The sequence below is a fragment of the Tigriopus californicus genome, chromosome 10 (assembly GCF_007210705.1).
Source record: "Tigriopus californicus strain San Diego chromosome 10, Tcal_SD_v2.1, whole genome shotgun sequence".
NCBI classification, from domain to species: Eukaryota; Metazoa; Arthropoda; class Copepoda; order Harpacticoida; family Harpacticidae; genus Tigriopus; species Tigriopus californicus.
Genome location: NC_081449.1, coordinates 1,148,446 through 1,172,241, shown reverse-complemented (window position 1 = coordinate 1,172,241; position 23,796 = coordinate 1,148,446). Strand labels below are relative to the sequence as shown.

The 23,796-nt window shown below is 39.5% G+C and overlaps 1 protein-coding gene across 2 annotated transcripts; it reads right to left on the bottom strand.

The window, feature by feature from the left end:
• Window positions 1–2,920: 2,920 nt before the first annotated feature.
• LOC131888841 (FMRFamide receptor-like) lies at window positions 2,921–23,379 on the bottom strand. Of its 2 annotated transcripts, XM_059237782.1 has the most exons (3): window positions 22,935–23,379; window positions 16,076–16,217; window positions 2,921–5,033 (listed from the first exon to the last, which is right to left on the bottom strand). In XM_059237782.1, exons 2-3 carry the CDS (start codon window positions 16,137–16,139, stop codon window positions 3,730–3,732), a joined length of 1,368 nt encoding a protein of 455 aa, XP_059093765.1. In that variant the 5' UTR covers window positions 16,140–16,217; window positions 22,935–23,379; the 3' UTR covers window positions 2,921–3,729. The 2 variants fall into 2 exon arrangements, with proteins under 2 accessions (XP_059093765.1, XP_059093766.1); XM_059237783.1 differs by lacking the exons at window positions 16,076–16,217; window positions 22,935–23,379 and adding an exon at window positions 6,104–6,318.
• Between the last annotated feature and the right edge of the window lie 417 nt (window positions 23,380–23,796).

Genomic DNA, 23,796 nt, shown 5'->3' with positions numbered 1-23,796 from the left:
TTTTCAGTTGTTGTACTTTAAGACATGTTTAAAGTCATTTTAAGTTTATCTGAATGCCTGGTTTTAAGCACATACCATCAATGGTTACGAAAATGATATTAGTCACATATTTTGTTCAATAATTACGCCAATAACTGACATTCAAAAATTTCAGCGGCAAAAGTTTAGGCCTTACTTGGCGGGAAAGGTTTGGTGATCACAAAAAGGTGGCGTTTCCTTGCTTTAGTGTCCTTGGTTGACCACACTGAAACATTTGGTGCCAATTTCGTCCATTAGTGTTCCAAATTAGCCTTTCAATCCAATCACTTTTTGAGAAATTAGACCTTTGAACAGTTAGATGGTGGTACTTTCGGAAAGAGAGGACGCCAACTTGAAAACAACGTTGATTGATGTGAACGGTCAACTCATCAAAACAACGCAATACAATCAATGTCTTGTGTTTCTTTCCCACTTGGTCAGCATCATAAATAAGATTAATCTGTCGTCTCCCAATCTTTTTCCCAAGATCTTTCACAGCTTGGCTGGCAATTCTAACGTTACAAAACCTGGAGAGTTTGTTACTACATACAAGGTACAGGCAAAGCCGAAATGCAGAGATTAGTTTGTTCCTTTGTTCTCTGGGCATCTATTGGCTGATGTGTCAGCGGTTCAGACGTTATTCGACGAAGCAATTCATCTGCGTTACCAGAGAGTAATGAGTAATATTGAGCGGAATCCAAGCCTCTTCAAAGGTTTCACTATGCATAAAGAGCATTGCCAGTGCTTCAATCACAAACAACTTAAAGGTGAAGCTGACTCATTTTGAGTTGATGATGTGACGTTGCGACAATACTTGTCCTCAAGCTTTCTTCCCAATAACTCGGATGTATTGTTACAATTCTTCCAAGAGATGTCATAGTGGTCATCTTGGTGAATTGTCGATGTGTTGTAAAAGCCACTCAAAAATACAGTGCATTACAGTAGAGGAAAAGGGAAACGTAGCAATTTAATATTCATTCAGCAAAATTTGAACTTTCTGCTATCAAGGGCAGCTGGAGACCTGCTGTTTCTTTTGATGTAAAGAGAATAAACTTGCTCATTGTTAACATTTGGTGATATCTTTGATAAAATCAAACATGGAGTCTGAATTGGCAAATAAGCATCAAATTTCCGATTTGCTTCGCGCCTGAAGAGAGCCTTTGGGTCAGGAGAAGATCTTTACAATGAAACCATTGCTGTTCAAGACATTGAGGACTTTTTTTGCACCTGATTTGCCTCCTCTCTTTTGTGTTTGTGGTCGGCTAGTGCCTGACAGTCCTGACATAGCTTTTCAGACCCAAGTCCTCCTCCATTGCCTTCCTGACATTGGCCTCAGACCCATTAAGCTCATTGGAGAGACCCCTCAAACCGACTGTGGGATCCTTTACAGTTTTTGCTTCGAGGTGTCCAACAAACTTCTGTGACTGCTTCTTGTTGGCCCTTATTGGATGGCCCTTGTCATCCAATGTCTTCATCACGGCCTAGTCACTAGTTCTGGAGACGTTGATGACCTTGAATATCGCTGAAATTGAGACACCAGCTTGGGGCAAATGGGAGATGAAAAATGTTTCTTGTGCAATTCATGCTCAATTTTCGATTTTATGGCAAAGTTCCCCAAATGTTATTCTATTTTCAACAAGAGAAACCGTAGGTCTGTAGCTATCCTAGAAAGCTGGAAATTAAAGCCCTACTGAGTGTTCAGATTTTGCTCATGCACCCTGTACATGTATTTTTGATATGAAGACATTGAAGCCAAGCCACAATCAGGGCATTTGGGAGGTGGACAATTTTAACTGAAACTAATTCATGAAATTGGTGCTAGCTGAGAAGCGCTTATCAAATATTCAAAGATTATTTTTAAGGCATCAAACACCTACAGATTATTAAATACTTCACTTTTTGAACAATAGCAACTAAATTTTCCATTGAAACAGTTTTTCCCGATTTTCTGATATCAAACATATGTTTAAAAGCGAAAAAGCTTACCTACCGACAAATTAAGAACCTTGCTTATGGCAAATGATTCATAAATGTGGGAAATATGCCATTTTTAAACTTAAGCAATAGGTAACTAAAGCGAAGAAAGGAGTTGAATTCTAGCATTAGCTATTTTTAAGAGGAATTCCGAATAGGCTCATTAATTTAAACAATAACATTCTTGGAAAAGTACACAATATTGATGATTAAATGAAGTTATGAAATATTCATTCAGGTTTGTTTATAAGAAATATGCGATAGGAAGTTATCCTAGTTTTCTAAACATTTTTTGCCAACTGTACACTTGTAGAGAGAGGTATTGGCACCCACTTGTTGTATAAGGCAAGATACAGAAGTTAAAAAATTCCCCTTTAAGAAATCTTCTTTTGGGTATGTTAGAGATGTATGGTAAATGTTTTAAAAGGCTTAGNGAAAATTAGGAACTAAAAATAGGGCAATTGTCTTAATAATTCGTAACTATTGATATTTTTGTATTTTCCATGAAGAAAGAAGCACTGAAAATGATGTCAAGGGTGCTCTTTCAAACAAAGAGAGAGATCGCCTCTTTCCCCTCTATGGGTCACCTTCTTTTTGCCGTGCGCCATCCAGGTCTTCTAGAAATCCATGGACAAGGGTAGACAAAAGCGTCCAAAAATAAAATACTTAACCTGCTTTGGACCTGTTCGACTTTTTGAAAGCTAAGCTACCTAAATGGGCGAAACATATTCCAGATAGCAAATTTTTGTGTAAGTAATCAATTATCATGAAGATTTCCGATGCTCTTTAAGAAAAGAAAGTTTTATTTTTTTCGATGAATGACGCGGGTTTTACGACCTGTATGAAAATAAAGTCAAGGTAAAGAAATGTTCTTGGCAGACTCGACTCGCCTTTGATTTAATCTAAATTAGTTCGCTACTTTGATGCATTCAATTCATTTTATTCTTCTGTCTGTTGTAAATCTTTGTCTACAGTATTTTCATCTGCAAAAAAAGAGAAGAGATTCCTAATAAGCTACAAATCATGTATTATATATAACTTTTTTCATATATTTTCTTCTTTGGGTGCATGCTTGGTTCGTATCACATAAACAGTAATACAATGCATTGAATTCTAATCACACCGGGTACGAATGCTGGAAATGCGACAAAGGTACATATTTTGAAGATTCATAAGCCATGGAGAATTGTTCACAACAACGTGAAAGTTGCATCGAAATTGCCTTGCATTCTAAGGTTCATTCATGACTTTCCTATTTTTCAGATGACGCAATAGTCCAATGCAATGTCGCCCTCTAAAACAAGGAGCTTCGGTCCATTTGCCAGCCAATTGATTCAATTATGTGCGGCGGTTGTCTTCGGAAGTTCTTGTTGGTCCATTGAATGCAGATCATCAGACTCTTGCCAAAGTAATGAATTGTTGAAACAACGCAAGTTTTCTTGGCCGGAGAAAAGTTTTGGAGGTTTCTGAGCAACCTTGTTGCAATAGGTCGCAAATTTGATCCCCCTCCTCGTTCATAATGCCACTAATTGGAATGGAAGCCATATGCCAAGGAATGCTTCACAAATGATCCTCTCTCGGCCAATGACGTCGAACATAATTGGCTTAGTCGGTCAGTCCTGGCCTTGTTCAAAGGAAAGAGGATCCCCCAGCCAAACAAGATGAAAAGACGTCTCGGGCTTTTACTCGAGAGATTCGATTGAGGTCACGTGCCACAAGCCCCGGATAACCAAGCGACTACTGGAACGAGCTTCCACGATTTCGCGGTGGGTAGATCGAGTGATGTCCTGTGGGCAACATTTTATCCAAGTGCCCTTGAATCAAAACGACAGTTTTTCGCGGATCTCGCAGAAGTGCATCCCTCTCCGCTCTATCATTGACATCAATCACCTCCACCAGAGGGAGTGATTGCGATGTGGGGATCCGGACTTGTCTCCGGTTACGTCTGACAATCACACGGTTGTGATACTGTGGGTTAGCAGCGCAGTTCTCGTCCCGTAACAAAGGGTTCAATACCCGACTGACTCTGGGCTGGCGGCAAAGCTTTTGCGAGAGAATGATTCGGAACTTTTTGCAAAAGATCACGTACACTATAATATTCACGGACGAGTTGATGACGATCAAAAGATTCGAGACCTGCGTCAATTTGACGGCTTGGAATTGCAAGGCTTCCATTATGTTGGATACCATAGCGGGTGCGTTGCAGAGCATGAAAGTGCACACAATCACCAAAAGCATGATGGCCAGTCCTTCTTCGGCTTGTTGGGCGATTGTCATTTGCGAGCGCTTCTTCCGAGCTGACCGGATCTCCCAGGCGATCTTGGAGTTGAGCACGAATAAGAATGAGAATGGGACCACGTACATGAAGATCATATACAGCCACGTCATATAGATGGATATGTAGAGGGAGTTGTCCCTGAGCATTGTACTTTGCAGGAAAGTGAGGGTCACATTGTGCCGGTTGGGCATGATGACTTGGAACGTTTCGAACTTGTACTCAAAGAACCGGGGCACATTATAAAGACACGAGCACACCATAATGACAACCACACATCTTCGCGCTCGTCCATAGGTACACAAACTCCGAGACTTCAGAGGCAAACACACCACAAAATATCGTTCCAACGTGATCAAGACGGTCAAATAGACCGATGCCGTTTGAGCGATCATCCCCAGGGGATACACGAATGGAGTGCTGTATTGATAGACATCCACGACCTTGGTGAGGAGACGTCGCTCAAAATAGATTTGGAAGGCCGGCAAGCTGAACATGAGCCAAGCGGACACAATGAGGCTGATGTCAATGACAGCCAATCCAATGAGGAGACAGTTGATGCTATTCCGCATCTGACGTTGGCAGAGCACCAACAAACACAGGATGTTTCCGATGATCCCGCAAAACCCAATAAACAGGATCAAAAGGCCGTGCACGATGAACTCGAAAGTCAAGAGCGAGATGTGGGGCTCTTCCAAAATGTCGTCCTCATACATGGACACGTTGGTCGAAGAGCTGAGATTCTCCATCAGGCTGTTGGTTTCATCTGCAAAGAGGAGCACACGGAAGTCGTACTATATTACTCTCGATGTGTCATTTTGACATGGTAGGGTAATAAGGTAGGATGTGGTCTTATCAAGAAAAAGGTTATTTCTCCATAATCATAGAAGAAAACGATGATCTTCCACTTGATCTTCCGTGACCGTCGATCATGGCACATTGTCCTAGGCGTACACGAATGAAAATAGACCCAGTGAATGATAGTCTCGATTTGAATAGCCAATATTGGTCTCGCTTTTTGTGCATTTCAGAGCCTTTTTTTCTTCTTAATAGTACGGCATGTCATAATTTAGAGAACGTGGATGAATGATGGGACCAACCATTGAATGCGTTCAATTTTGGTTGACATACGGTACTTATTATTGACAAACATACCATCGGCAAGAGAAAATGGCGTCTCATTAGAAACAAAAAATATATATATTGAGAGCATTATTATTTGGTCGGTATTGGCAGTATAATCAGGTCTTTTTATGCTGAGCTTCCAGTTTTATCGGACTCTTTTGACCATTACGAACCCATCCATTCCTTTCCCTACCTCAATGAAACATAAGTCCAAAAGCGACAATATTCTGGAAAGATGCATGACACCAAAGCCTATTTTACGATTAATTCAAGAAATCCCTGGGTTGTGTATTTAAGGGATCGCGCTCGAAAACGAAGAAAATAAGTCAGCTTTGGGTGTTCTTAACAAGGTGGATTGTGTTGAACTAATCTTGAACATCATCCGAGACAAACCTAATTAAGGCTTTATCAACTGAGTTATCACAATTCCCAACAGAGTAAAGAAGGCGGGTAGGGTAGATAGATAAATAGATAGTGGCAAGAGTTGGTGCAATCTAAAAACACCAAGTTCCCAAAATACAGAAAAGGTGAAAAAATTAAATTCCACCTGGTCCACAAAACGCCAGACTCTTACGGCAGTAGGTATTGAACAGACAATGCGCAATTTCTGTTGTCCCCAATTGTTTATGGCACACGTGCGTTTGTTCCGTGAACAGACCTTGCATTTAAGTTTTGTTACTTGCATACATACAAGGCTCCTACACATCTTACCCTGCATTGGTTGGCCGTAGAAGTGGCGAAAAAACATTTGACCACTTCAACATGTGTCTTGGTATGGAATGCAGGCTAACTGCCACTATTGTGATCTCTCTCATACGTAGCTTTATCTTCTCGATCCCCTTGTCCGTTTTTGGGATTGACTCGGTGCGACATTCACGATCGCTCTTCGCCCACGTGATCAAAGTCAAAGAAGGGTCGAAGGGTCGATCGTTCAATTCATGTTTTCGTACTTGTTTGTATTTGTGTATGAAGATTCTCGATGGGGAGATAAAAGTGATCTAAGCGCCAATTGGGAACTTATTTGGCCACTGCATTGCAGATAAAGATGAGTCAAATTGGCTCTGATGTTGGGTTACAAATTTGAATGTCAATTACAAGATCTGCGTATCAGTCACATTTGTGCTTCTTTTTTATGATAGAGTTTGACAGATCACGATAGAGGGATGTGTTCCTCAACCTTTTGATCGCTATGCAATTCTTGACTATTGAAGTGATTAGATTAATGAATGAAATTATCGGTGAATCAATGCTAAGCAGTGTTCAAACGGAAGTCTTTTTCAATCCTTGTTGCTTGCATCTATATATTACTTATTACAAAACTCACTTCAAAATATCGCAAGGATCCTTGCTCTAAATCTAGACCAAAATGTGCAGTTTTAATTGGGGTGATAGTACTTTAGAACATTAAACCTCTCGCATAACAGTTTGTACTTGTTGGTATGAATGAAGATTCTTGGTGACTGTAGCAATGACACGTACAGTGTAAGCGCATTATAATCTGACACATTATATTATGCCAAATCTCAAATTTTATCTGCGTTAATTTGTGAGGTTTTCGCGTCTTCATCACTATTTGAACGACAACCAAATGGTTTGTCGCGACACTTTGGGGGCCCAAGGGTCCTGCAACTCGACAGATTTAGAACAAGGACATGCCGATTCATCATTTCTAGCCACACATTTAATCTCTCTCAAATTTGTGGGTTTTCTACCTCGAAGTGTGTGCAGCTTAGATTGGAGACCATGTCGAAATATTTTTTTCAATGTTTGGACCCCGGTATGGCCTCATTAAGCAAGGAACTTTGAAGACAAAATCCAAAAAGAAAGCAACGATGGTCAGTGATTTCCACCGCATCATTTTATATTTGATTGAAAGCTCAGTTATTTATTCGGACGGGTTCGAAGATTAAGAAACAATATGGAGGGTCCAATATTCTCATCAAACGAGCTTTGCTCAGGCACACGAAGTTGTTGCCAAGATTTAATGAAGTTTCATTATCCACCTACATTCCTTACTTTGACAAAGTCAAGTGCGTTTGGGCAGTGTTTTTATCACGATCACCCTCTTTATGCTTCATGACAATTACAGAGTTCTCTCGGGACTACGACTATGCAGACTTTGTTTCTAACTAAGCATCGCATCGCATTCCATTACAGGTCATCCATTTATCTCACTAACTAGTGTTTTCAGGCAACGTGTTGGGCAGAAAGTCAATCCAACTTAACACGGTAGGTCAAGCTCTCCTTTCAGTTTAAGTACGTTAAAAAACTTGCACATTTCAATTCAAATTTCAAATAACATTTGAAAACCAAAGTGCTGGGAATTCCGTTCCAAGTAGCGGTAAGGAAGTTCGCAAAAATGACTATTTTTGTCTTTTTCAGATTTTGGAAAAAAAGAACAATATATTTTTTGAAATATGAAGTAAATTTCAGTCAAAGAGTAATACTTTTCCATTGCATGTGAAATCTAAGTGGAATTTTAATCAAGGTGAAATATGTTGTACACTTTACTGACTTTCTTCATTGATAACGTGTTATACTTGTCTCTCTCTACAAAATAAATCCTCTATTTATTTATTTACAAATCGGTTTTCAACAATTATTTCAATTTATTCATCAGTTTGTTTCACTCACTTTGATTGTCCGATATTGTAGCAGTCATAGAAAACATACACAAACATTATGCATGCATTAAAAGTTAGATTTGCAGCCAGTGGGACAAGACCTAAAATTGAGCAGAAATAAACATTTCTACGCATACATCTCGTATTTAAAACCAAATTGTGTTTTGGCATCATTGCAACTTTCAGACTCATTTAGCCTTTTTAAAAACACGTTTTACTATTTTTGCTTTTTTTTAGGCGTTTGAGCTCGTACATCAATTAGTCTTTTTGCGACTTCTTCCTTTTATTTCTGCCCTTTACTATGGAATTTTAGACTTCTTAGCAAGGTTACAAAATACATTTTCTTGAAAGTTCAAACCACATATATTGAACCTACCATACGTGTAGATGCTTATTTGCTTGATCCAAGATCTCTAGAGCTAAATTTAGCCTATTTTGCAAAATCAGGAATCGCTTTTTTGGATATCTAAATTTTATAGTAGACGCAAATCAAATTTGCCGTAGTTGTATTCCAAGCGTTTTATACAACAGAAAGTAAACCCAGAAAGTTTTTTTTTCCGCTTCCAAACTGAAAAATTGGCCCCCAAGGGGCTTTCATTTTTTAGAAATTAGAATATAACCGAAGAAAAGTGAGTGGAGATGTCTCCCACACTCTGTTTTTTGCAAATAAAAATGGATTTAATAACTTTCTAATGGGTTTTAGTATGCACCAACATGCTTTGCTTGTCTACCAAGAGATGGCAGCCTAAGTGGACAAATAACCTTCCCATTACGCTTGTTCTTTTCGTGTTTCTTTCCTAAAAACGGTCTAATTTGCAAGCTGATATGTACCATCCCAGTCTTGGAATTGTTTTTGTCAAATATTTATGCATGTCTTACCATGTGTAGTTTTAGAATAATATCTTAAAAAATGTACTTAGAAAGTTTACTCAAAAACTGCTTGTAAATTAGTTATCCTAATTCGTCAAATAACCTTTTAGTGCGTACATGTAAAACAATACGAGCTCTATAAATTAACCAAAATGCCTTTCGTTGGTGCATACAGGAAGAATGTACGTAGATTTAACAACAATCTTTTTTTTGTTGTCGTGTCTTGTAAACCCCGTCCATTCTTTTTGTGCTCGAGCTTCCGACAATACATTCAAGACATTGGAGAGTGGGCGACACGAGAGTGAAGCAACACAAAAAGATCTCTCTTCATCCCTGGCCAAGTCTACTTGCTGTTATCGTTCAATCGGCATATTCAACCACACTCAAATCACAGCCAAAGCCAAAGCTTTTGTTCTCGGAGCAAAAGCACCTTTTGAAGTCTTGATGGGGTATCCATTGAAGCTCACGAGTTGTTCTGAAGAAACCAACCGGCGTGAATACATCCAGCCACACGTTTTGAATATTACATGAGTACTTACACTCTCGTACAACGTTTGTTGGTTGTTCCAATCATAACATCCAGATATCCATTTCTGCAAAGATGGGATTGCCTGTCGCTTGCTTGAGGCAGATAAATTCTGCAAAAAGTGTCGTTTTTATGGGACGTGCATCCATTCATCAATCAAAAGCAAACAATGGTCAATGGATGGCATAGACTACTAGAACTGGCTTGGATTCTGCCATCGATCCTTCCATTCTGGGTTACACCAACTTTGAGTCCTCTTTCAGAATGTATGAATGAAATAAAATAGTTACATCGGTGTGATTAGGAACCATTCATTTTCATAGCGTTCACCTGACAAATGGTCCGTATTTGAATGAAATTGTCAAAAGCTAAGGTAGCTGATCCGGGGTGAATCGAAAATTGGAATTCTTTGTAGTTTTTACAACACATTTTTTATTGCTTCCCCTAAGTTCCTTATACCAGAACTTAAGGTCATCTATTTGACGGATCTTTCGATCGTATTACATACCTATTTTAGATAAAGCGATCAGTTCAGGAGATGTCACATTTCCAACTGCATTGTTAGTCCATTTCTCGAGCTGTCCCTGATTGTGCGGGGAACTTTGGACAAAACTCATATTTTCGTCCATTCCTTAGAACTGTTAACACTATACCAATCAACACGAGGACACATTCTCTCAATACGGTACATCACAATGTACAATAAGCAAAACATATTTTCTTTTTCATTAGCCAGTCTCTCTTTTGAATTGAGAAGAAAAGAGTTCCCACTAATTTCACGAGAGGTTAACTCACTCTTTGAAAGCAATCACGTCGGGGAGTAGAGCACAATAAGTCGGGATTCGAAAGCCATGGACATGAATGTCGATGAGCAACCATGCGTGATTGAGGGCACGCGTTTTCCATTTTCTCGGTTCTGGGTAATCACCTTGCTACATTCAGTTGTTCAGTATGATCGTTCGTGATTTCATCTCCGGGGGCTCGCTCATTGGAGGCCTTTATGGGATTCTTGGTAAGATGCGCAAAATGAAGGGTGCGAACGGAGAGAAAGAAGCACATCCATTTTTCATTTTTTGAGTGGACCACTTCATCTCTCGCGAAAACTTTGAGTGCACCGCCAGCTAACTTTACCAACTTTCCACAAGAAGCTTGGATCTGAACTTTAGAAAATTCATATCTAGATAGAGCGCTCTATATTGCAAAGAACCGTTTATATCAATGCTCTGGTTTGTCTCACACGCGTTTCCGAATGTGGTTAAAACTTGATGAAATGCCTGGACATTTCCTCTTATGTACCTTACAGGAAAAGGTCAGATAGTGTGGGCTCATACGTAATAACAACTTCTATCTAAATGTATCCACAGGCGTAGGTGAACGGGAACTCGGGGGAATAAATACTTGGGTCATCAATTAACTAATGATTTGTCCACACAAAATCATTGCTGTCATTTAGTGCACGCACCCTTTCAAAGCACAATGAAACCGTCAATACCTCCGTTTCCTCCCGAAGATGATGAAACAACGCCATTTACGAAACAGTTGTTTAATGACACTTTCCAAAATGAACTCTCTGGAGATGGTATCTAGGGCCCAGGTTCTCTTTATGGTCAGAGAGATTTGTCAAAATCTGATTGAGCTTGGCCAGACATGCTTTCGGAATATTGGAGAGCCTCCGCTTTTGTTTCCCTGCCAAACACCATTTGTAGGGAATCGACCAAAAAGTTGAGCATTCTCGTTGTAAGTTTGGTCTCGTTCCGTGTAGTAAGTCCATTTTTTCCAAGGATCGAGACCAAAAAGCGTCAATGAATGCGTGATATTGCTGCAATCATTGTTAATGCAGTGAAGATTGACACATTTCCATGGGCACTAAAGAGACTTTAAAGTTATATTTTCTTCAGGGACAAGGTACAGCCTGTTTTCAAGGCAAAAAAAGGGAGTCAGAAGACGGTACTCTCAGTTGGGAATGTGATGAGATATTTAAAGTACTTTCATACCGAGAGCTTTAGTGTGCCTTCTTATCTTGGGACAGGCTTTTATGGTGTCATTTAAAAGTCTGTTCCAATCAAGAGATAAGTCAGTGGGCCGATATCCGAAGCCTTTGCACAATCTCAATAGTCATATATTTGAGCAAAGCGGCAATTGAAGAGGCAAAGGTCGCTCTCGAAAATGTCTCAAATCATGAGATACCCAATAAAAACACGTTCATGATCCAGAACAAAATTAGAGCACCAAAAAGAAATTGAAAACTAAAGAGAATATTCATAACTATTAGCTTTATGGAAAAGTATCTGCTGCTCGATCTCCATCAACAACGCCAAGATATCTTAAGTGCTTTGACATTCCCAATCGACAAAAGCTCTTTATAACTTTGAAAAGTCCTTCCAACACTTTTTCTCTGAAAGGAACCTTCTTTATCGGTTAAGGCTTTCATCAGTTGAAAAGAGGTTCTCCAAATAGACATCGTAAAGTTTTGGGTATTACACCCCTTTTCAGAGGTACATGAAGGTCTTGATGCTTGGTGAGTGTATGTATACCTTATTTGTTAAGAAGTGAATTGACAATCGTAAGAAAGCCAATATTCCTGAATTTCTTCTGTTGATTAAATTTCACTGACAGAACCATTCCTGCGAGCTAGAAGTCTCGAAAGTACTTCTTTTTCTATCTTTGTCAACTTTTGGGTCTCAACAAAGCATGGTAAGTTAGATCTAGGTGTTATGCAGAATGCAATTTGGGCTTCCCTTAGATGAGAAACATCACGGCTTTCTTGTCTACATGTCCATTGTTTTGTAACTTGTTAAATTGAGCGAGAGGTCACAGGAGAATATCGAATCATGAATCATTTACTGACAACTATTCAGAAACGAGGTACCAAGCCAGATCTCATATGAATTGTACGCTGTCCCTTTAGATTCAATTTCATTTTAAGCTTGAACGAGCCGGAGAGAGAGAGAGAGCATGGAGCTTAAAATCCACGAACCTCTCGTTCGAGAACTGACAACTCCGATGGGACCAGATCCACCATGAAGTACAACATCCCTTTATCAAGGGGCTTACATTGGATCCGTCAGTCAACCAAGCGAAAGCACATACATGCTATTTCATAATAAAGAGAAATGGAACCGAGCTGATCTATCGGAACGTCAGAAAATTGGAACGCTTTTTTTGACAGGAACAATGCTAAATATCTTGAGCCTCAAATCCATTCTAGTCCTCCAAAGTACATGCAGAATACATGAGGCACACGCCTCTTGAGCTATGAAGAAAAACATCGAGATTCAAAGCGATGAAAGTTCTAAAGTAAATCTCCCAGCCGTTGCATGTAGTCGGTATTTGTTTCCAATTCCCTTGGCTCCTCAAATCTTAAAATGGTACGGTTGATATAATTCAGCCTTCTCTTTCTCTGGAAGATTCGTGCTCTTTGCCTTCTCCTCGTTTTCAACATTTTAATCATATCCACAGCGTGTACTCCCTCATCAAACAATAGGTCCATTGTTCGCCATCCAATTGGAGCCATGCTCAACTTTCCGAATATTGTAGTGTATACCGTATACAGAAGAGGCTAGGTGATCTGGAGAGGATCCTCTGGAAATGACCTTTTGTACCTCGCTTCACTCAGGAATGGCGAGACCAACAAGCACAATTTGTACTTTCAGTCACTTTTGGCGTGTCGTCAGTAAACAAACGGGCCAGAGTGAGTTAGCTTGCCACGCGAACCGGAAGTTTATGTCCATACCCCAATGCCAACGCCAGGTTCGTTTTCAATCAGCTAATGGAACGCTATCAGAACAAAACACACACACCAGGTTTAGGCAGCAAAAATGAAGGGGTTTCTGGTCAAGGCATTCAGTCAATGAGAGGGAAATGACAGGGGAGGCCATTGGCATCCAAGATCCGAACTAGTACGTAGTATGTGCGTGCATGTTATGTTTGAACATGGCAGAGGTGACCAGCCCAAAGTTTTGCAAGCCTGTCTATTGGGCGAAGAAATTCTCGGTCGGCACTGAATTGGTCCCTTTCTTTGGGAACCCGTTTTCATTTGGAGGACATCGGGAACATTCCGGAGATGTTGCTGACTCTGTGGTTAAGGGGGTAAAGTCGACGACATTTGAGCTGGAAGGGTCATGTTTGTGTTCAACTACAAGACAGGAATCTGTTTGGAGAATGGATCAAGATCACGATGTTGATGAATGGAGTATCTCATTTCAGACACTTCATTTGAAGTAGATGGTATTATTTTGACCAAATGTACTCGATTTTTTACTGTGTTTTTTTTTGGAGGGGGGAGGGAGTTGAAAGTGTATAATGCTTGAAAAACATTCGAGAGAAGAACTCACGAGCTAATTCGCAAAGTTTGCAGAGATAATTTGCGGCCAAAACTTAGATTCCCATGTGCCATTCACTGTAGTTGGGAGGAGACAGTTAACCTTGGAACATTTAAATGGCTTTGAAACTCACTTAGGCATCGGATAAGAAGTTTTCTTGTTAAAACCAGGCCTCAAAAAAGGTTAGATTAATCAGCATATCTGCATGGATCGAGTTTCAACGTTGGTTCGTTTTGCAAAAATGTGTTTCAAGAATGGGATGTGCTTGATATTTTGGCTTTGGCTTTTCCCGAGCTTTTCTTATCGTTCTAGGGAATGAAATACCCAGTACTATTAGAATAAAAGGTTATGTTTCGTCTTCAATATGTATCCTGATTTCAGAGTTGATGCTTTCTATTCAACCAATGTAAGGACGTTTTGTTTGTGAAACCATGCAAGTTGTTATGCAAAGCATATCTGTCCCATGTAAAACCTATACTGGTTTTAAGATTGATGAAATTGTGATTTTGATACATTCTGTTCATTTCGTCCTATCAGATTATTAAAGCAGAGGACTACGAATGTATTGGATCACAAAATAGTATAAAACATTTGCAAACCTGTAAGTAAGCGAAACCAAAATAGAAACTAAATACAGGGCTTTGAAATACATGTTCCACAACAGGGTTTATTTCATCCATCCATCCCTCTTGGACGTTCTCATCTCTCTGAACACGTTTTTACACGTGTTCCAAGATCCAAGGCCCAAGAATTGGAATCGCCATTGTCCAGAGTTCAAAAACACCCATCCAGTAGTATCTAAATACAATGAACAAAGTCCGACTTTGAAGTGGAAGGGAGGATCATCCTGATTGAGACCGTGAACGTTAGGTCAGAAATTTGGTACTTGTTGGTATTACCATAAAGATTTTAGCAAACAAATGCTCTCAAATTAGATTTATGATTCTTTCGAGCATTTGATTATTGATTCTGGTTTTCTTGAAAGTCTCTTTACCTTTCGTGATGATCGAACCGTGGGTGACGATGATTTATTGATCTCAATCGAATGCCAAATCAATAACAAGGCCTCAGAGACAAGTAAATCAAAATCTAGGTTCAGGAAAACACAGGACTCGCCAAAAAGCTCACTATTGATTGTTAAGAAATACAATAACCTCACTATTCACATGTCACCCCTGCCCATATAGAGCCCGCCGAATATCTTGGAGTGAAAGAAGACATTTTCCCCCAAAAAATCCAAGAAAGCTGCAAGTGGACTGGCCGTGATACGATGGGTTGAGGGGTAAATCATGCAATTGAGGAGCATGCGTGGGCCACCGATAAAGTGTCTTAAGATAAAAGTGCACTTCACCATAATATGTACAATGGAATGTGAGAATGAAATCCGCAACAGTTCACGATAAAAACTAACAATCTTTATCTTTTCCCCTTTTTACGGTCTTTCTTACCGATACTGCGATACTTCTACATTCAAGGACTAGCTCGGTCTGCCAACTCAAATTCGTTGGGAGACCAAATATCATATAAATATTGAAAGGTAATAAATAGACAAATTATAACCTTTCATTTTAATAGTACTGCGGATTACATTCTCTGTAGCGGTTAGAAAAGCCCGTGAAAAACCTAACCAAAAAAAGAAAAAAAAGAATGGGAAGACGGAAAAAAGGTATTTGTATTACTTGATTTCACATTCATACAATACTTGATCCACCAACGAATGAGAGTTGGCAGATCTGGCTAACCCTTGAACAGGTATTTTGATCAAAAAATGTCTATGGCCGACTTAAAGTATGCTACTGGAAACACAGTGTGCTGCCGGCACCGGGATTTGAACCCATGTCAATTAGGGAGGGTATTCTTGCTTTGTACACACCGCCTCTTAGACCACTTGACTTCACCAGTTCCTTATTCAACTTAAATTTGTTTGGAAAATAAGTTGTTCTGAGATAATGAACTATTGCCAATGAAACTGAGAGTAGTGGTCACCCTATCATTTAAAGTTGCTCTTGTCAATGAAATTAAGAAGATGGGAATATGGCAGTACAAATAGGGGCAAAATAAGCCACATTTTGTTTCTAACAATCCTAGCTGAAAGAAAACTAATTTTCAAAACAAAAGTCCTCTCAAGAGACGGCACCAATTTGTTTTGAGCATCAAGTTAGGTACACAAACTTTGAGGCAGTTCAAAACCAGTTAAAAACCATCTGGTCTTGAACATCTCAAAGTGGCTTGTTTTGTCCATCCAAAAATCCACCGTGAGCGCTCTTTTAAGGTGCACCTGGTGTCCAGGAATGTAGCGAGCAATCTGTCTGCACACGTACATAAACACTAGAGATCTTACCCCAATAGTACATTCCAACTGAGACGGCATGAGCCAAATTAGAAGCATTTGATCTTGAAGTCATCTGTGTCTTGCCGAGCGGAATGAGACGATCAGGGGGATTTGATGGCAATGCCCTTTAGTGAGATATCACACGTTTATTCTGCAAGAGATCCAAATACGACACCATCAATAACAAGCTTCACACTGAACTGATGGGCAATTGACGGGCATCACACTACTGTACATACAAGTACTTTCGATAGCGAAATTCCAAGGCATGCTCACATGTGAACATCGGAAAGAGTGACAAAAATTAATGCAGTCTTTGATTCAGTGTCTAATAGGATGTAATAACCTGGTGGAAAAGATGAATGAGTCGTCTTAATCATCAGCTGCAATTGAATTAAGAGGATTGACGCAAGGATTACGCAATTGAAGGCCATTCTGATTGCGCGTATGATATTTGATACTTTGAGGTTAGGTTTCAACTTGCCATTGAAAGAGTCCCGAATACAACGGCAAACATGACATTGAAAAGTTAAGGCTGAAAGAGATGTGTAGGAGTTTCCTCAAAATGTAAACACAACATATTTGTGCCTACGGATGAGTCTCATCGTATGTGAAGATTTCGAACTTCGGTGTTGGTACACCTGACAACGGTAATGTTTAACAGAGGAATGATCCCGTAGCAACCAACGCCCGCTGGAGAACAATGCCTATTATTGCTGATAACTTACTCTCCAGCTGTATAATGGGTCCATGTCTCCTGCATTACAAGTTGCCACAATTTAAGGAAACGAGTCAACCAGAACATTGCCAAGCTTGTCTGAGGGGAGATTCAAAAACCGGCAACAAAAGGAGAAAACAAATGAGAAATCCACTTGGAGATCCTCCCAAAGTATTGCAGTGTGATTTTGAAGGGTAATTAAAAAAAATAAATCGTTGATGTCCCGTGCGATTAATTGCAAGTACAATATATCGATAATCAAATTTCAGAAATTAGAATTGCTCTCTGTTTAGAAATAAATTTTGATTTCAATTCTTCACAAGTTGGTCATTGATTCATTCTCTTTTGTGCTTTTTCTCTATGAAAGCTTGTTTTCATAGGTAGAATAATGAGTCTCAAAAAAAAAACGGAAAGGAAACTAACGGCGACTATTAGAAATCTACTTCAAGACCGTCTGTTCCTGATTGGCTGGAAAATCAGTGTCCATTCACTAGTGAAAAAAGCAGATTTAAATTAATCAAACAATTTGGCTTCAAATTGTTTTGAGTCAAGTGTATCCCATGAAAAGTTGTCATTGTAAAATTTAAATGGCATATTCAATGACCATCACTGCTATTGGATGACGTTTTCTCAAGTTCGGATTTCAAAAAGTCGACATGGTCGACACCTATTACTCGTCTTTTACCTTTTCAAGTTTTCTTGTTTGAAGAGAAGCTTGGGCAAGCCCTCGCTTTTCTCTTCAAAATTTTTAGCATGAAAAGGCGAACTCATCAAAGTTATCTTGTTGACCATATTGGCTTTCTTCAGCTTTATCATTCTCTTTATGTATGAACCACTGGACATTGGACTTGGATCCAAAAGCTGAGAGCGAGCATGTTTCCATTTTTAGCTTGATCAAACCCCAGGATCAAAAGTTGTGCCCTCTCTTGTCTCGCTATATGACTCTATACAGAATGAATGAGCAAGTCCTGTGGTGGCAATTGATTATCAAAAGAGGGACAAACCATTCGTTGTGGCACTTTTATGTACCGTGCTTTATTAAGGCTAAATTAAGGAGCATGGTTTTTAATCCAGTCTTTCGCTTGGGCTAACATGAATAATACGTAATTGCAAAGAAGAGTGACCAATTTCACTTGAAAAATATTGCAATTGTCATTGCATATTTTCAACCTCAGCGACCCCGTCCATTTTCCAGTGGTTCATGATTCAAGCAAAGAAAGCAACAGCAATCGAAAAAAGGCAGCCATTCTCTTAATTCGAGCACAACAAAGGGTGAAGGCCGTTCGTTGTCTTTGCAAAAAATATCTCGATCTACGTTAAACATCTACCGAAATTCCTTTGAACAAAAGATGAAACCGACACTCTAATATTCAGTTGTAATATGGTATTACAATCCCATCTGGTAAAATGTAAATAACTTCAACCGCCTCAGTCTCTTGGCTGATCCACAATCAATTTCGCTTTCAATTTCTATTTCAGAAGTTACTTGATCCAAAGCGTGTCCTTTTGCTCTTTAAAAGATACACCAATCATACGTCTTCTTTGACTCATTTCAGTTGGCTTGAGATCTGTTTCTCTGACTTGAAAAAAAGGTAGTTTTGACTCTGTCTTCTCTTCACTTTCGTCAGCCTTTGGGATTGGGATAGTTTTTGCTTGAGCCGAATGTGTTGATAAAACACTTCTCACTCCAGCTCATTTTCCTTCTTTGCGTTGTTTATTTGTGATAAATGCGCAAAGCCATTCATAATAGGCCCCTTGTCGGAGAAAAAGGGGCAAAACATTGAATGCCTTGAAACTCAAGCCCATTTCAAGAAGCAGCAACATTGAAAAGATTCATTTCAAGACAACTTCGAAGCCAGCACTTTCAACCGAATAACGGCATCATGCCAAGTAACTTAGGCGCTTCAATGACCACTATCACGGCTTCAAATCAGTTTTTATTGTTTATTGCTAATAAGAACCCTCTTTGTAATGGCCAACGCACACACGCTCAAATTAGTTCCGCTCCCTCATTGGCCATCAATGAGCACAGCACGTTGGCAGATAAATAAATATGACATTTTTTTAGGGACCAATTAGAGGGCCCAACTAATGAAGAGAATAACTTTGATGCCCACATGAGCCATCAACACATTCAATGTAAAGACTTTGAATCAGCTCCTTGAGGTGAAGTTCGATGCTACTGGCAATTGTTGCACATTTCGGATGAGTAAGGAAGCCACTATTGACAATGGAACGTGAAAAGATCTAAACTCTTGTTACTGCAAGGCATTGGTTTTGACTGAAGAACTTTTCTAATAATACCATAGTTTGGAAAAATACTGGAAAGCAGACAGAATAAACGGTAAAAGAAGACAGTTAGTGTTCTACTCAAATATGTTTCCGTGTCTGAGCTTCATGGTTCTTCCAAAAGTTCCTCGAGGAGTAACATATGAACTTCTAACAGACTGTGCTTGTAATCTGATCTTGATATTGGCAAGAACACATGTGAAATCGCGACTTCGAAAATCAATGGTTTTGCCCACGTGTATGCCATTCTATTTTGGATGATTAAATAGGAACTCTCCGACATTGCTCATACGTTCAATTTAGCTCTAACAATTACGCCGAATCTTTCTTGACATTTTGTAGTTATAGGTTATTGGAAATGTGTTCTTTTGACGGAGAGGTGCATCAAACGAAAGCTAGGCAGAGAAAAGGTCACAACATGGATGACAGCCGGTCTGTTGGAAAAAGCGCAAAGGATTCGATGTTTCAACAAAAAAAAATCCACACTCCATTAACGAAGTCATCGTAACTAACACCCATGGCAAAGAGTTAGATTATACTAGTAGTGATTCAAATGTTGAAAAATCACTCTGACAATGCCATTTGAAATAATTTTATGCATGGCATATAAAATTCGGTATAGTATTATATTTGATGCAGACCAAGAACAACGTCACCACTGGACAGCGACGGTGGACGGGGAAAATGAGAAAGTTCATCCCAATCAATCAAATGCAGTTCCCTTTTACAGTTGTAAACTCGGAAAGCATTGGTCAGTTTTGATCTCAATCGAATGCCTCTGTCAAATGTTATGAGCATTTAAAACACAGATCACGAAGGGCACGATTTGATTGAGCCAGCACCACGTTGGTAAGACCTTACCAACGTGTCTCGGAATTTGCGAGACCTGAAAAAATACATTTTTATCGAGCCAGGAATTAGCTCCAGGGTAACAAGAGGGGAGAACACTTTTTGCAAATTATTCTAAGTCATTTATAGACGAAATGTCACGATTTTTAGAATGTGGGGTCTATTTGCGAACATGATTCCTAATGATGTCCTTACAAAGCAATTTCGATTTCTACTGAGCGCGTAGCCGACTCATCACGAGTTTTAGATCATTCATTTAAGATCCTCCTAAAATAAGGTTCATGGATCAACCACTCCATGAAACATGATTACATGAAAAGTCACACGACAAATGTCATGTGCAGGAAAAACGTTGCGCACTTGTAAAGAAATAAAATGAATGCCGATATTGGCTCTTAAGGACTGTAACAGTCGAGGCTTTCGGGTGAAAGTCATATACTGTACATTGTTGGGTTTATCGTTTCACGTTTATTTAAGGCCTAGGTAGTGGAACAATTTGTAGCCTGGTTGGTTTTTATACATATTTCTTCAAACTAAGACTATATGTGACGAGAAACTCATGCAAACGTCGTCACTCTACTATTGGGCAATGCGATTAATTTGTCTCTTTTGTGAAAGTACTTCCTCATTTGAGCTTTTTCATGATTAAAAAATCAGCTGGAGCACTTCCATGCGAAGGAGAGACATGAAGGCCTAATAAGGCATTGACAATCTTGAGTAAGGGAAGATATAATGACCAAATAAGCCAAATTAATCTCGCAGGTTTGTGTATGGAGTGTTCTCTAAACCATGGAGTCCGTCAGGACTGGAGAGGAAAGTCTTTTTAAACCTCGCTCGAAGACGTTTGAGTGTTGCGTTGCCTCCTAATCGGGTGATTGATTAGGATACTTTAGATTGGGAAGTACGAGTTATCTAAGCACCCTCTGAGAGGGTGTGCGTCTAATTAGGAAGTAACGCATTGCTCGAACGTCTTTTGGCGAGGTTTTGGAGAGCTTTCCTCCCCAGGCCTGACGGCCTCCATGTCAAAACCCTCTTTTAAAAAAAAAATATTTTAGTTTCGTTCCCGGGGCCAAAAATATGACTTTGTAAAACAAATCCATGTTTCGATGTCAAAGCTCTCTCTGCATTGGTTCCCCTGTCTTTTTCCAACCATTAAAAACGACAACCACAGTCCGTGTTTTCAACCCATTGCATTTTAATAGGAATTTGCCCATTGCACCTTCAGAAGCAAAGTATTTTATTGTTATGTGGAAAACAGGATTTGAATGTTGGAAGGAGCGGGTTGAAATTGTTGGCTTCACTGGTTGGTTGTTTTTATGTAAAAAAATCTTTTGAAGATGACTGGAATGTAGTCTCAAAAATGGCACAGAAAGGACTAGTGCTGAAGAGTCAAGAGGCAATTTAGGGTGAGCCGTGCTGTCGGTGACAAGGACCACCCACTGGTCATAAAAATGAAGGAGTACACCGTGGATAATATATAGCTTCCTTTCGTCAATGTCAATTCTTTTGTGGCAGAGGTCCCGAGTGTCTTCTAACTCGGTGACTTTTGCCAAATAAAAAGAATTGGATTTAGTCCATTGCGACGGCCATGGGTTTTCAAGTCATCTTTGGGAGACGATTCACAGGAACATAGCGCGTCCAAGTGATGGTCTTCACAAGATGTCTTCCTTATGATGGACATCCAATATCTTGCCCCAAAAGACTCCAACACAATCTCTGGCGTTTTCTCCTATACTGCATTTTTGATCAACATGTCATCCTACTCATAAAAGAAGATAAAAATGCAAGATAAGAAAGGGTTTGGGGACTTCTTGTGTTGATGCATGGGTTCAGTAATTCAGAGGGAAATGAACTCAAATGATATGACTTAAGTCTGCTAAGTCGGATGTTAAAGCTTGGCTAGTTTTGTTAGAACAGTGATACCGATATATGCATTCTAAATGTATGAGATTCGAGTTGGCCTAACAATACGTCATAATCGACAACGAAGAGGGAAAGAGGACAGTGCCAAAATATCTTAAGATTTATAAATGAAAACCTAAAACCACGCATGTGTCCATTATGACCCAAAAAAAGTTTGCATTTATAATATTGTGAGATCTGGATATAGGAAGCTAAAAAAATACGACACGAAGTTGTTATATCCAGATTGTTGCATTAACCGAACTTGGCTTTCTTTGTGGTGGATTATGATGCATGTGGTAATAACTGATGACTATAATGAGTACAATAATCAAAATATATCCTCCAACAATTTGTTTGTTTTTTTATGTTTTGCGGACCTCCTTACCGGTACTGGAAATGGGATCCCCAGCAATTCAAGACAGAAAAAGTCATTGTTACTTTTGCACATTATAGATATGTACATTTTTGTTGCTTGGTCTGATTGGCCAGGAAAAAAATATTGCTTTATTTTTTTATCTCGTTGAAATGTCGGCTTATTCAAGCAGTTTCTTTTATTGAACCTCCCGATGAAATTTAAAATATAGATGTTTTCTTCAAGTGGTCAGTGAGAACAACGCAAAGTTGTAAAAACCCGAATTATTTCCTCACCCCAAAAGCGTAACATTATTCTTAATCTGCATCTTGGGTTGGTTCCTATGACCAAAGCACAATAAAAGATCATACTTATTATCAAGATAGTTCCCATAACTGTTGATCTTAAAACGAGATTTTGCTATCTATGCCAAACGGTCATTGAGGATATAATTTTTCAGTAATCGTTTGAATCAGAAAATTTGTTCACAGAAAACCAATGCTTGGTTTTCTCAAACGTGTTTACTTTATTCTATAAAGATAAACATGCTGTAGCTTTAGTACAGAATAATTATTCATGAATGCATTACATCCTTTCTCGAGTAGACTTAGTAATTGCAGACTTGAGGGTCTCGTTTATTCAAGACTGCATTCGATTAGTTCATCATGAAAGAGCAATGAAAGCAATCGATGAAGTGAGTATATGAGTATATGTACTCTTTACTGGTTACTAGTAGGTAGGTGTGTTTAGCTTACCACTTTGATCCAAAGGTAATACCGACAAAAGGAGATGAGCAATCCAATGCCAAGAATCAATTGGTTTTCTCAAGGATTGATGATCCGTTGTTGTTTCGGAAGTACTTCCAAGGGTAATTTGTCAGTTCCTTCCGAAGAGACTCGCAGACCATGAATGTCCCAGAAAAGGGATCTCAATGTCAATGTGGTTCTCCCGTGGACAAAGACCCTCAAAATTTCTCCATCGCTAATGTTCCACAACGGCACCACCTAGTTTTAAAAGCTATTTGAGGTCCCCTGGCCAACCAAGAAGACAACAATGGCAATGTCAAAGTCGTTTTGTCCTCTGCACTGTTCCTCCGATCACTTCGCGATGTCCTCCACTGGAGAAGAGACCCTTGCTTACACCGATCCAAGCGTGTCGGAGAATGGAAAAGGAAGCTTTTTGGGGGGGAAGTTGACTTTTTGCCTGCTATTGCCTAATGCTCGGCCTTTTTCGGGCCTAACGCGTGACTTTGAACCCTAGTTAGAACTTAGAACCTGGACGAGCGCATCCTTATCGAAAAGAGGAGAGAGGGCGATGTGAGTGGGAGACGAGGGGCGCACAAAACCCCGATGTCGACGAATCCAGGTCGTCGCCGACCTTCTGACTCTGAACGAGTCTTCATTGACGAAGAGAAGAGCCGGGTTAAGAAATCAAGGTACGAAAGAATGAAAATTAGTTTCAATGGTACTTATGGATTAGCAAATTCCAAGCTTTTTCGGCTCTTGGATATTATTTTTGTTATGATGTTGTCGACTCGCTGTTTTCATAGCAATATGTCTCAAGCTAGATATGGGTCAATTGGCTACTTCATCGAGCGGAGGAAGCGCCCTCTGCTTG